This window comes from Amblyraja radiata, chromosome 13 (genome assembly GCF_010909765.2).
Source record: "Amblyraja radiata isolate CabotCenter1 chromosome 13, sAmbRad1.1.pri, whole genome shotgun sequence".
Taxonomy (NCBI): Eukaryota; Metazoa; Chordata; class Chondrichthyes; order Rajiformes; family Rajidae; genus Amblyraja; species Amblyraja radiata.
Window position 1 is genome coordinate 46,281,902 of NC_045968.1, and position 14,523 is coordinate 46,296,424.

Here is a 14,523-nt window from a genome sequence, read left to right on the forward strand (position 1 = left end):
ATTATTTTGTACAAAACCTAAGTTATTTTGACATGTGCCACTTATAGATATGTAGACGAGCAGTTTTTCTCTCTGCAGGATCCCACCTACAGAGGAATGAGATAAATGACTCAATTAATCAATTTTTTTGGTGATACTGTTTTGGGAACATATGGTAATGTATGCTTGTAAAAATTCCCACTCTTCTTTGAATAATGCTGTTGATCTTACTTAAATTGTTGAATTTAAAATCCATACATAAATACACGTCTGAAGCAGTTTATAGATTATATGCATAAATTCTTGAGAATTTGGTTTCAATCCACAACCTTTTGACTCAGCAATATCACTGAGCCAAGCTGAAATGGCATTGTTCCTCCTCATAGATGCTCAGCTCTAGCATTATCGACTGTTATCAATCACACAATATTTTAATACATCAAAACAGAAATTGATGGAAGAACATTGAATTTTGCTGCCCACCCAGAATGTTGCTTGGATTAGGGGGATTAGCTAAGGGAGAGGTTGAACAGACTCAGATTGTTTTCTCTGGAACATCGGAGGTTGCGGGAACACCTGATAGAAGTATATTAACTTATGCGAGGCATAGATAGGGTAGACAGTCAGAACCTTTTCCCCAGGATGGAAATGTCAAATACGATATGAAATTATGATAGTGGCATTTAAGAGGCGTTTGGATTGGCATATGGATATGCAGAGGATGAAGGAATATGGATTATGCACAGCTAGATAACAAACTGTCAGCACAGTCACTGTGTGCAAAAGGGCCTCTTCCTGTGCAGTACTGTTCTATATTCTCCCCTGGTTAAATGCAATCCTTACATAATGCAAATTAGACAAACCTGTCAATAGTTCTTGTCACTATTATTTTATTTTTCTCTGCTCTTCCTGAAATGAAGAAACAATTGTTTTACTATTAATAAAGGCATTGGATAACTCATCTAAACTGTGCCATTTCAGCAATTTGCTGTAAATTTGACTTTTTAAAAGTATAGCAATTCTTAAGTAGGACTGTATTCTGCTTGATTCTGCAGCAAGCTTCGCTTCCAAGAATTCATTAAACTATAAATCTTTGCAATCTGTCACAGAACACTCCCGAGTGCAGAAAACACAATTGAGAGGGTTGGAAGATCAATTAAGAAAATGATCCTACGATGACAAGGTGTGGCGAATAGGTCTCTGCCACCGATGCACAGGACAAAGCTTGTTCTTATACAGTGCCCTCCATTAGGTTTGGGACAAAAACCCATTGTTTATTTATTTGCCTCTGTACTGCACAATTTGAGATTTGTAATAGAAAATGAAAATCTATTCTCATTGAGTAAGAAAACTAATGATATAGTAAATGTAGAATGGCAATTTAAAAAGAAGATTTATAATCTAAGCTAATAGTTAAAGACAGGCTTTGGGCATCTTCCTTCACTTGTGTTACAAATAAGGAAATGAATGTGGAGATGAGAGGCAATGCTAGACGAAATGATATCCAGAAAAATTGCAAAAGAGGCAAAAATAATCTCAGGAGATTATTTTAACCAAATGTACTTTTTGATCTGGAGATCTTTCATTCTTGTCATTTGATCTCCAGAGATCATGTATTAAATGTTGCCACCCACTAATTCGCACTGTAGTTTTCAAAGCATTTGATCTGGAATAGAGTTTTCAGTTTCCTTCAGTCACTACCCTTTTTTTCTCAATACCCTTTGTTCATATTTTACCATAAAGAACCGATAGAAGATGGTGAAATACAGTTTGCTATAGGAATGATCAGTATAGCAAATATTTGTTTTGGTTGTGGAACAAGACTCCTGCCATGATTTCATTTACTGCGCTGTCCTCAGTCTGCTAAATGATGGTACAAGGCTTAAACGAGTAGACATGGGACTAGGAGAGAAAGAAATATTGGATTTAGATCAGGTGTTTTTCCACTATCGGAGCCTGGCCGGGGCCTCGTGGGTCGGAGAAGCCTCGCGGACCTCGTGAGTTGGAGCCCAGGTCGGCAGAGCAGCCGACGGAGCCCGCAGCTGGGGCCCAGGGCGGCACCACGGAGGACTCGGCAACGCTGTGGAGAGGTCGGTGCGGTGGCCGATGATGGCACCGACCGATGAGACGGACACGTGAAGTGGGGCTTCAGCCGCGGTGGTACCTCAGCGACAGCAGCGGTGAAGATTCGAGGCAACGGTGCCTCGGCGATGGTGAAGCCTCGCGGGTCAATCTGTGATTGTCAGTCGACGAGGGCATGGGGGGGGGGGGACCGCCTTGAGGGAGGGGAAAGAACAATGGACAATGATGAGGGAGAGAGAATAAAAGACAATGGGGATGAGGTGTGGGGAACTGCTGTTGGGGGGAGAAAACAAAGGAGGAGCCAACATATTTTGTAACTTAAAGGTACACAAAATTGCTGGAGGAACTCAGCGGGTGCAGCAGCATCTATGGAGCGAAGGAAATAGGCGACGTTTCGGGCCGAAACCCTTCTTCAGACTGATGGGGGGTGGGGAAAGAAAGAAGGAAAAAGGGAGGAGGAGGAGCCCGAGGGCGGGCGGATGGGAGGGTGGGAGGAGACAGCTAGAGGGTGAAGGAAGGGGAGGGGACAGCACAGGCTAGCCAAATTGGGGGAATTCAATGTTGATGCCATAAGGGCGCAAGGACCCCAGACGGAATATGAGGTGCTGTTCCTCCAATTTCCGCTGTTGCTCACTCTGGCAATGGAGGAGACCCAGGACAGAGAGGTCGGATTGGGAATGGGAGGGGGAGTTGAAGTGCTGAGCCACCGGGAAGTCAGGTAGGTTAAGGCGGACTGAGCGGAGGTGTTCGGCGAAACGGTCACCCAACCTACGCTTGGTCTCCCCGATGTAAATTAGCTGACATCTAGAGCAGCGGATGCAGTAGATGAGGTTGGAGGAGATACAGGTGAACCTTTGTCGCACCTGGAACGACTGCTTGGGACCTTGAATGGAGTCGAGGGGGGAGGTGAAGGGACAGGTGTTGCATTTCTTGCGGTTGCAACGGAAAGTGCCCGGGGAGGGGGTGGTGCGGGAGGGAAGGGAAGAATTGACGAGGGAGTTGCGGAGGGAGCGGTCTTTGCGGAAGGCAGACATGGGGGAGATGGGAAGATGTGGCGAGTGGTGGGGTCACGTTGGAGGTGGCGGAAATGGCGGAGGATTATGTGTTGTATTTGCCGGCTGGTGGGGTGAAAGGTGAGGACCAGAGGGACTCTGCCCTTGTTGCGTGTGCGGGGATGGGGAGAGAGAGCAGTGTTACGGGGTATGGATGAGACCCTGGTGTGAGCCTCATCTATGGTGGCGGAGGGGAATCCCCGTTCCCTGAAGAACGAGGACATTTCCGACGCCCTGGTATGAAATGTCTCATCCTGGGAACAGATGCGGCGTAGGCGGAGGAATTGGGAGTAGGGGATGGAGTCTTTACAGGGGGCAGGGTGGGAAGACGTGTAGTCCAGATAGCCATGTGAGTCAGTGGGTTTGTAATGTATGTCGGTCAGGAGTCTGTCCCCTGCGATGGAGATGGTGAGGTCAAGGAATGGTAGGGAAGTGTCGGAAATCGTCCAGGTGTATTGGAGTGCCGGATGGAAGTTGGTGGTGAAGTGGATGAAGTCAGTCAGTTGTGTGTGGGTGCAGGAGGTGGCACCAAAGCAGTCGTCAATGTAGCGGAGGTAGAGGTCGGGGATGGGGCCCTGGTACGCATCGAACAAGGATTGTTCAACGTACCCGACAAAGAGGCAGGCGTAGCTGGGGCCCATGCGTGTGCCCATAGCTACGCCTTGTGTTTGGAGGAAATGGGAGGAGTCAAATGTAAAGTTATTGAGGGTGAGGACCAACTCCGCTAAGCGGAGGAGAGTGTCAGTGGCTGGGTAAAGGTTGCTCCTCTGGTCGAGGAAGAACCGGAGGGCTCTGAGGCCATCCTGGTGGGGGATGGAGGTGTAGAGTGACCGGACATCCATGGTGAAGATGAGGGGGTGAGGGCCCAGAGAGTGGAATGCGTGGAGGCGGCGGAGAGTGTCTGAGGTGTCTAGAACATAGGTGGGGAGGGATTTGACCAAGGGGGATAGGATGGAGTCAAGGTATGTGGAGATGAGTTCGGTGGGGCACGAACACGCAGAGACAATGGGTCTGCCGGGAGAGCCGGGTTTGTGGATTTTGGGGAGAAGGTAAAAACGGGCCGTGCGGGGCTGGGGAACTTTGTAACTTTATCTGCGCCGTAGGTAGCCGCTTTTTGTATACATTGGGTATGCAAGCAAAGAATTTCACTGTGCCTTGTCACATGTGCCAATAAAGTATTCCATCCTATTCCATTCATTTTTCCCTACGTCATCATTTCTCCTTTGTTAATTCCATTAGTTTTTAAATTTCCCCTCAGATTTTTGTTGTCCCATTGCCTCCCCCCTACTAAGCTTTTCCATTTCCATGGAAACATCACATTAACTGTTCATTTATCCACAGATACTGCCTGACCTGCTGTCTCTTGTACAGTTGTCTCTTTGCTGGATATAAATGCCAAGAATAAACAACTTGAGATATACATCGGTTGATGGGAAAATTAATTTAAATTTGATGCAAAGCTTCCAGACTATTCAAGATCCTAAGATGCAAGTACATAGCTCGCAATAAGTGACACCAGAAGTAGATAGAATGGTAAAGAATGCATGCAGCATGCTAGCACTCATCAGTCAGGGCGTGGAATATAAAGGCCGGGAAGCCACGATGCAGCTGCATAAAACTTTGATGAGGTCATGTTTGGAATACTGTGTGCATATCTGGCCACTGCATTACGGGACATCTGTTGAGGTTTTGGGGAAGATGCAGAAGTAGTTTACCAGGACGATGTGTGGATTAGAGAGTGTTAGCTATAAATAGAGACTGGTCAGATTTTAAATGGAAAAAAAACTGACTGCTGGAGGAATACAGTGGCTCGAACAGCATCTGCAGGGAGAAGAAAACTGTTGGGTTTCGGGGCAAGTCATTGCATTAGAACAGAGTGGAGAGGGAAGTTAGCCAATACAGTGAGGAGAGAGGCAAGAAGAGGAGTCAGACAGGGGTCAGTCAGTGGATTTAGGAGAGATGAAGGAAGAGGGATGATGCAGCAAAGTGAGCTAGGATGTAAGGGTGGCGTTGAGAGAGAGGCAGGGAGATGGCAGGTGAAAACAGACAAAAACAGACAAAAAAGAACAGAGCCAAGTGGGGTGAGGGGAAGGTAAAGCTGCAGACAGCTGCTGGAAGGTTACCAGTTTTGGAATCTAATGATGTGATAATGGGAACAATTAGGAGATAGATGAAAACTAGATGTGGAGAGGTGAAATACTAGATGGGTAGAGGTTCCGGTGGATGAAATGTGTAGGTATTAGGTGGATGGAACCATGAGGGGAGAGGGACAAAAATGAGCGATGGGGACAAGGGGGTATGGGAAAGGGGGACAAAATGGGAGGGCTGGAGGTGGATCGAAAGGAGAACACAGAAGGCAAGGGTTACTCAAAATTGGAAAATTCAGTATTCCTATCAATGGATTGCAAATTACCCAGGTGTAATACAAGGTGTTGTTCCTCCAGTTTGATTACATTTGCTGGAAAGTTCGATGCTGAGGAGCATTGATAGGATACACAGCCAGAGGCTTTTTTCCCCCAGAGTGGAAATGGCAAATACTAGTGGGCATAGAATGAAGGCAAGAGGGGGAAAGTTTAAAGGAGATTTACGGGGCAAGTTTTTGTTTTACAAAGAATGGTAGGTGCCTGGAATGTGCTGTCGGGTGAAGTGGTGGCAGTAGATACCATAGTAAGGTTTAAGAGAGAAAGTGCAAATGCTGGAATCCTGAACAAATTCCCAAAGAGAGATTAGTTTATGTGCAATTAGTTTAACTTGGCATCATGATCAGCACAGACGTTGTGCCAAAGAGCCTGTTCCTGTATTGTTGTGTTCTGCCTCATGTTCTTCGTTATTAAAATTGATTTAAATGCTAATGTAGAAATATTAATAGAATGGAGAAAAGCAGAGGGAAAGGCCTTTCTGTAGGTATGTTGCAAAGCCTACCTGAAGATCGCTGAAAATCTGTCCCAGCCCGTGTGCGCGATTTTGGTGCCGTTTAGAGGGGGGCGGGTTTAAAACGCGATTTTCCCTAGGCTGTTCAAATCGAGGTTTTTCAGCCTAGTTAATTATAAACGAAAAATCGCTGGAAGATTCCGTAGCTGGAGCTACTTTTAGTTTTAAGGGTTTTCTTTACTTGTTATAGTAGGTTAAAAATTAACCTCTAAACCCGCGACCGCCGACAACGGGTCGGATCTCATACAGGGGAAAACGGAAGGTAGGCTGTTTATTTTTACGTTAAAAAGGGCTTCTTAAGATCCCTTTATACAAAGTTTAATGTTGCGAGTAGCTAATTTGGGCCCCATTATATCCCGCAGTATTTTTCTGGGCATTTGAGGGCACAAATCTACCACAATGTGAACGTTCTAAACCAGCGCGTTCACAGGATCCCACTAGAAAGCTGATTTAAATGGACTTTAATTTACAGCAATTGAACACTAAATTCCTTCCATTTGGCCTATAAATTAATGTAAATGAGATTTAAAAATTTTATTGTGAATTATTTGTGAATATTATTTGGACACTTAGGCTATTTAAAAATGTTAATCATTTATTAAGAAATGGATAGATGTTTAGATCTAGGAATTGAAGTTTGAAATTAGCTACAGTTGGGTAACTAACTAATTATATGCTTTAATTTCAGGTCATCCAAGTAAGATTATTTTATATTTGTTTCAGAATGCTTCAATCTATGATAACTGAAAATTTCATTCAGTTCTCTTAATTTTTAAGAAAGTTATGTGCTTTTGACTGTCCCCGATCACAGCTTTTTTGTTATGTCCATAGAAAATCAATAGGGAACAAGATGCTAATTTCCGAGTATGAAAATGGCCATAACTTTTTAAATACTTGAGATATGAAAGTGAATTAGGTGTCAAATTAAACTTCTTTTTATGCTTTATCTGATGGGATAAATTGCAGACTTGATTTTTAAAATCTCAAAATTTTGTAACATTGCTACTTTCTGTCCACAAACAAAATATGTGACTATGGCTCAATAAGAAATATCACATAGCATTGTGGACATCGCCAAGAAATTTTGAAGTCTCATTAAACTTTGTACAGTTAGCTAACAGATCAGATCAACATTTCCCTTTGAAAGAAATCTTTGCATTTTTCACCTTAACTATACTATAATATTCCAGAAATTTACCATAAAAAGCTACGTCTGAAAACAAGTGTGTCAACAATATATTTTAAGCCCAATATCTGCATCAGAAATTTGCAAAGAAGAGTTAAGGTCAGACTTGACACTTCACCAGCCATTTCTTGGGCTGTTATTCCAGAGAAGATTCATTTTAAAATAGCGCTCATTAACAACAGCCATTCCTGTCATGCAATAAGAACATTGGCTCAGATCGCAGCTGCAAAAGAACTAGGGGATTCAGCTTGGAATAAGTAGATACTTCTATTAGATAGCAACAGAAATTTTAGAATTATTACCTGACCCTTTCAGCACATCTGGGGTGTATGAGAAATAAAATTTGTGAATCTTTTTTAGATATATTGTGCCCCAACGTATCTAATGTATCAAACTACCTACATAGTGTTCATAATCGCAGAGGTAAACTATAATTGTGAATAACATTATTCAATGAGCATGAGAACGAACCATAAATACATCTATTTGATGGCTCCGTTCCTACCTTTCCAACAGATCCCACTTCATCTCTCTCCACAACCACACCTCTGCTACAGCCGCAGTCACTCAAGGCGTTCCCCAAGGCTCCGTACTCGGCCCCCTCCTCTTCATCATCTACATCCTCCCCCTTGGTCAGATACTCCGCCACTTCAATCTGGACTTCCACTGTTACGCTGATGACACCCAGATTTACCTTGGCACCAAATCCCCCCACAACCCCCCCCTCTCCCATATCAACTCCTGTTTGTCAGCTATAAAAACCTGGATGCAACATAATTTCCTCAAACTCAACAGCGATAAGACAGAATTCCTCCTCATAGGCTCCAAAGCCACACTCAGCAAAATCAATAACCCCACTCTCACCATCGACGGCACCACTGTCTCCCCATCTCCCCAGGCCCGCAACCTTGGCGTGATCTATGATTCCACCCTCTCCCTTGAGCCTCACATCCGCCATGTCATTAAAACCTCCTTCTTTCATCTCCGCAACATCGCCAAACTCAGACCCTCTCTCACACCGCCTGCTGCTGAAAGACTCATCCATGCCTTCATCTCCTCCCGACTGGACTATTGCAACTCACTTCTCCTTGGCATCAGCTCCACCTACATCAACCGACTCCAACTGGTCCAGAACGCAGCCGCCCGACTCATCACCCACACCAAATCCTGGCATCACTTCACTCCAGTCCTCAAAAAACTTCACTGGCTTCCCATCTCCCACCGGATCACCTACAAAATCCTGGTCCTCACCTACAAAGCCCTCCACCATCTGCCCCCCCCATATCTCACTGACCTCCTCTCCCCCTACCAACCCTCATGGTCCCTCAGATCCACATCAGCCGGTCTCCTCTCCATCCACAAGTCCAACCTCCGCAGTTTTGGGGACAGAGCCTTCTCCAGGGCAGCTCCCAGGCTCTGGAACTCCCTCCCCCAACTGATCCGCAATTCCGTGTCCCTCACCATCTTCCAGTACCGCCTCAAGACCCATCTCTTCACCTCTGCCTATCCTTAGCCCCACGTCCCCGTCCCTTTTCATCTGTGCATTAATTGCCTCATACTGTGTTTTGTATTGAATTCTGTCTTTACTTTGTGTACTAGTCATGTCTCTACTATTTATTTAATTCCCCTTACTTGTTTTTCCTCTACATGCTCAATTTTTGTAAGGTGTCCTTGAGACTCTTGAAAGGCGCCCATAAATAAAATGTATAATTATTATTATTATCTATGTTTTTAAAAATAATTTCTCTTTCATTTCTGTTCCAGCTTTCAGTTTTTTAACAGACTCATGCTCCTAAAAAACTCATGAAGCAATTGCTAAACTCACTTTGATACTACAAAAACACAATAGTTGCAAAGCCTGAGCAGAAATGTGTTGAGTTCAACTAAGAAATTGAAAATTCCTATTGGGAACTTGTGTTCTGTTGATCAGTGATAATTTCAACTCCATGGTTGAGATTATTCCAAAAGATGATTCCATAGTTATAATCAAGAAGGCATGCCAGTGTCATTACTTTATCAGAGTTTTGAAAAAATTTGTCAATGAATGCTCCTACAAATGTCTAAAGATGCACTGGAGATAGTATCTTGACGAGTTGCATTACAACCTGTTAGGACAATTACAATGGACAAGAATGCAAAAGGTTGCATGCTATACCCACCAACGAAAGCGTGTATATGAGTGCTGCATTAAGAAGGTGGAATCCATCATGAAGGGCTGGGCTGTACAATCTGAGCTGTACTCTTTTCTTGCTGCTACCATCAGGCAGGAGGTACAGAAGCCTGAAGTCTCACGCCACCAGGTTCAGGAACAGCTATTTTCGAACAACAATCAAATTCTTGAACCAACCTGCACAACTCTAATCCTATCTCAGCAATGGAATACAGACCACCTTGTGCACTGCTATCGACCCCTTTTCTAATTGTGTTTGCACTAATGTCCTGTTTTTGCATATTTTTTCTTTTCACTGTCTTATAGAATTTATGTATAATTTATGTTTTTGAGAATTTGTCTGAGGCAAGATGCCCGTGATGCAAGCAAGAGTTTCATTGTATCTGTACCTCACCATATTTGTGCATACAACAATAAACTCCAGTTGACGAGTATTTGTGGAATATTTCTCCACAAAGAGAGCTAGTTTAACGAGTTAGCTTAGCAAATAGGCAGGTCCCACTTTAGGACGATCTCAGGAATATGATCATGTAGGCATGGTAGAGCACCTGCCTTTTTGGCTTAAACAGCAGAGGCATGTGATTAACAGAGTTCTCACCCGTGGTGACAACATTACTTAAAGAAGTACAGCAGGAAAATAATTGATAATCGTTGTGAGGTGGTCTAAAATCTGAAACATTTCCATATACTCGAGGCGGTGCTTGAGCTGGAAGTTCAAAACGATCAACCTAGAGGGGAGCCTAGATTTCTGTGAGATCTTACAACATTATTGTGGTCAGCCCAAGTGGACTAAATGCAAATAGACCTCTTTACCAATAGACCTAAGGAATTCAAAGTAAACATCTGGCAGAAACCTCAACATCCTGCAAATTACCAACATAAATTATTTGCATGTCATTTCATCCAAGAGAATAGCTGAGTTGAGAAATGAAAGACACTGAGATTATGTCAACGCTAACAGTACTTGGTCAATTCATTAAACAAAGTAAATTAATTCAAACAAATTATCAATCGCACTTACATCATTACCATGTGTTCTCAGAAATTCAATTTCTTGCAGTGTGAAGGTGGTCATGGAGATTGACTTGACTCTGTGCGGAGGATTCAGCCCTCGTCTGAAGATGTAAAGCAAAATTGATTTGCAGCCATTACAATTTGTGCATTATTGAGAATACTCAATTTAATGAATGGGTAAACTACACTTTTCACATGAACAGAATGGCACAGGAATAGGCCCTACAGCTCACAGCCGATATCTTTGCCGATTAAGATGTCAATCCACGCTGCTCCTCAGCCTGCACGATATACCTCAATCCATGTTTGCAAGTGTCTCATGTTTTACTAGATATAATGCATCACAATCGAACATAATGAATCTTTGTCATTCCCCACGGAAATGTTAAGTGGTAGGTGGGGAAAAAAGTAGACGTTTAAATAGGGTAGACAGTCCAAACTTTTTTTCCTGGGTGTAAATGTCAAAGACTTGAGGGTGTATCTTTTGGGTGAGAGGGCAAAGTTTAAAGGAGAAGCATGGGGCAAGTTTTTATTTGAACAGAGGGTAGTGGGTGCCGGGAATGCACTGTCAGGAGTGGTAGTGGAGTCAGATATGATAGTGGCATTTCAGAGGCATTTACATAGGCACATGGATATGCAGGGTGTGGAAGATACAAGATACAAAAAAAAATAAAAATTGTCAAGTATGTAAGAACATTCAAGGAATTTGAGCTATGATGGAAGGCAACAATGTCTTATCTTCTTCCCTCCTTTTCTCCCGTGGTCGGGGCAGTCGAGGCGATCAAAGCTCCCGCGATCGGGGTGGTTGAAGCTCCTGCCGCTTGAAGCTCCGGACGTCGGTTCCATGATGTTAAGTCTGCAGGCTCCTGTGGTTGGAGCTCCCGAAGTCGAACCCTGGCAAGGGATTGTAAGCTTCACGATGTTAAACTCGCAGGCTCCCGAGGTTGGAGCTCCCAAAAGTCGATCCCCAGCAAAGGGACTGCTATCTGCACGATGGTAGACAAAAGTGCTGGAGAAACTCAGCGGGTGCAGCAGCATCTATGGAGCGAAGGAAATAGGCAACATTTCGGGCCGATCTGCACGATGTCAGGCGCAGTGCGGACGGAGCTACGATATGGAAAAGGTTGCATCTCCATCGAGGAAAGGGATAAAAAAAAGTTCCCCCATCCCCTACATAATACAAAACTAAAGATCCATTAAAACATATATTTAACAACAAAGTAAAACCAGCAAAAGAAGAAAAGGACGAGACAGACTGCTTTTCTGGAGGCAGACAAGAAAAGCAATCTTTTCTTTTCAGACAAGATTTGTTTATCTCGGCACCATCCTCAGAACAGACTTTGTGAGTCGAAGGGTCTGTTCCTATTCTGTAATTTTCTACGGCCTAATTAAGGATCAGGGGAGCAATTTTAAATGTATCCCATCGTGAAGAGAGAGAATCTCTCTACTGACACATACTTTTGAATATCAGCATTTAATGCTACCATGTGGAAACATAAATCCTTCCCCATCACATTCTTTCAACAAAAACTACGGTAAAAATCCAACGGACTCAAAATGTCCATCAGGGATAAAATTGTTAATATTCAACCTCAAATGGCTTGCACCCGTCTCCAGTTCCTTCCAAGTGTGATTGATTCACAACGGACTATTACTGGCAGTAGTGAGTCACTTAGTTGCCTTAACCCACTTCAAATATGGACGAGAGTGGTTCATAGCCACTAGAGGTTTCTTAGATCTACCAAGGTTGGTCAACGAATACCAGCCTTACCAAGGAAATTAACGTTAAATATATTTTTTAACTTAGAATTTAAAAAGATAAAACGGGTTCCTTCCACATCAACTGGATTTCTGTTTCATTGCTCTCTATATTATATTCACCAAGGCACATAGGAACTAAAGGGGTGGCACAGTTCCGCAGCGGTAGAGTTGCTGCCTTGCAGCAGCAACATTCCCAGCTTTGATCCTGATTATGGGTACTGCCTGCACGGAGTTTATACGTTCTCCCCATGACTGCGTGGGTGCTGCAGTTTCCTCCCACACTCCAAAGATGTACAGGTGTGTGGTTTAATTGGCTTTGGTAAAATTGTAAATTGCCTCTAGTGTGTAGCATAGTGTTAGTGTAATGGGCATGGACTTGGTGTGCCGCAGGCCTGTTTCCGTGCTGTACCTCCAAACTACACAAAACTTAATTGAAGGGAAATACTGCAGCTGTAGGAATATCATGGTAAAGTATTGTATAAAGACCTGGGAAATGCAACTTAAAACAAGCTAGACTGCCCTCAGAAGAGTGGATACAGATTCATTCAAAATTTGACCAATTCTTATGGATTAAATTATGATGAGGCTATACATAAATTATTTCTCTAGATTATCAAAAATTAAGTACTGATCGAGTCATACAGTGTGGAAACAGGCCCTTTTGCCCAACTTGCCCACACCGGCCAACATGTCCCAGCTACACTAATCCCACCTGCCAGCATTTGGTCCATATCTCTCCAAACCTGTCCTATCCATGTGCTTATCTAACTGCTTCTTAAATGTTGAGATAGTCCCTGCCTCAACTACTTCCTCAGGCAGTTTGTTCCATTCATCCACCACCCTTTGTGTGAAAACGTTACGCCTCAGATTCCGATTAAATCTTTTCCCCTTCACCTTAAACCTATGTCCTCTGGTCCTCGATTCACTTACTCTAGGCAAGAGACTCTGTGCATCTAATCGATCTATTCCTCTCTTGATCTGACACACCTCTATAAGATCACCCCTCATCCTCTTGCGCTCCAAGGAATAATAAGATCCCAGCCTATTCAACCTCTGCCTATAGCTCTGACCCTTTTGTCCAGGCATCATCCTCATAAATCTTCTCAGTAACCTTTCCAGCGTGACATCTTTCATAGAACACGGTGCCTAGAACTGAACACAATGCTCTAATTAGAAGTTACAAGGATTTTGAGAGGAACTGATGGGGTAGAGAAATTTCTCATTATTGCATCTTGAACAGAGGGTCAGTCTTAAATTCAGAGCCAGGAAATTCCGGGATCAAGTTAGGAAACACTTCTTCACATAATGATGAAGAACTCTATTCATGAGGAGGCACAGGTGCGTGCTAAATTACTAACTTTAAATCAGAGAACAATATTTTTTTTTCTGGCCAAGAGTATAAAAGGATTTATGGACAGGAATCACCCAGAACCTCTTGGAATGGTGGAAGAGATGATTGATTTAAGGGCAATATTAGCTCTGTATGCACCCACTTCATTCCCAGGGGCTATTTGTAAGGCTGACCTGTCCTCAACCCCTTACGAGACATTATGTAGTGTGGAACTGAGACTTCAGACTCCACCAATGAAGATCATTAGACACAGGAGCAAAATTAGGCCATTCGGCCCATCAAGTCTGTTCCGCCATTTGATCATGACTAATCTATTTTTCCCTCTCAACCCCATTCTCCTGCCTTCTCCCCGTAACTTTCCACGCCCTTGCTGATCAAGAACCTATTAATCTCAGCTTTAAAAACACCCAATGACGCTGCCGACACAGCTGTCTGTGGCTATGAATTCCACATATTCACCAACCTCTGGCTAAATAAATTCCTCCTCATCTCCATTCTAAAGGTGCATCCTTTTATTCTGAGGCTGTGATCTCTGGTCCTAGACTCTCCCACGACAGAAAGCATCCTCTTCACATCCACTCTAACTGGGCCTTTCATTCTAGGCCCCCTCTCCAAAGAAGGAGGTTGTCCTGATCTGTTACCTTTCAGTCCCATATATTTCTTGCATACCAATGCTTCACTAAATACAGCTGAGCCATATTATTCCGGATTTTCCCGAGCAACGACTGCACTGAGAGATTCTAATGATACCCATCAATACAGTGCCAATGACAAGAGTTTCTGCATATTTTGCAGAGTTGGGAATTAAGAGAACATGAGAACAATAGAACATGACCTCATCTGAATGATTGGGCACATTTTTAGAGAATTATGAGCCCATTTTGTAAGCCTTTGGGTAGATTGAAATGATTTTTATTATTATTTCTGCTCCAAATTTGACAGAACATATCTGGAAGGCTTGTTTTCTATTTTTATGAATTCTGGCACATTTCATTTT

The 14,523-nt window shown here is 43.4% G+C and overlaps 1 protein-coding gene across 7 annotated transcripts in view; it reads right to left on the reverse strand.

Annotated features, from left to right (window-relative positions):
- Positions 1-14,523, reverse strand: part of agfg1 (ArfGAP with FG repeats 1) — a 55,208-nt gene that overhangs the window by 37,198 nt on the left and 3,487 nt on the right. For all 7 annotated transcript variants that reach the window (XR_004413817.1, XM_033031974.1, XM_033031972.1 and 4 more), the window contains exon 2: positions 10,422-10,515. Coding sequence is in view for 6 of the 7 variants with exons in the window: in XM_033031974.1 (XP_032887865.1) it covers positions 10,422-10,515 (94 nt within the window). In the remaining variant the exon portion in view is untranslated. The remainder of the gene's footprint in view (positions 1-10,421; positions 10,516-14,523) is intronic.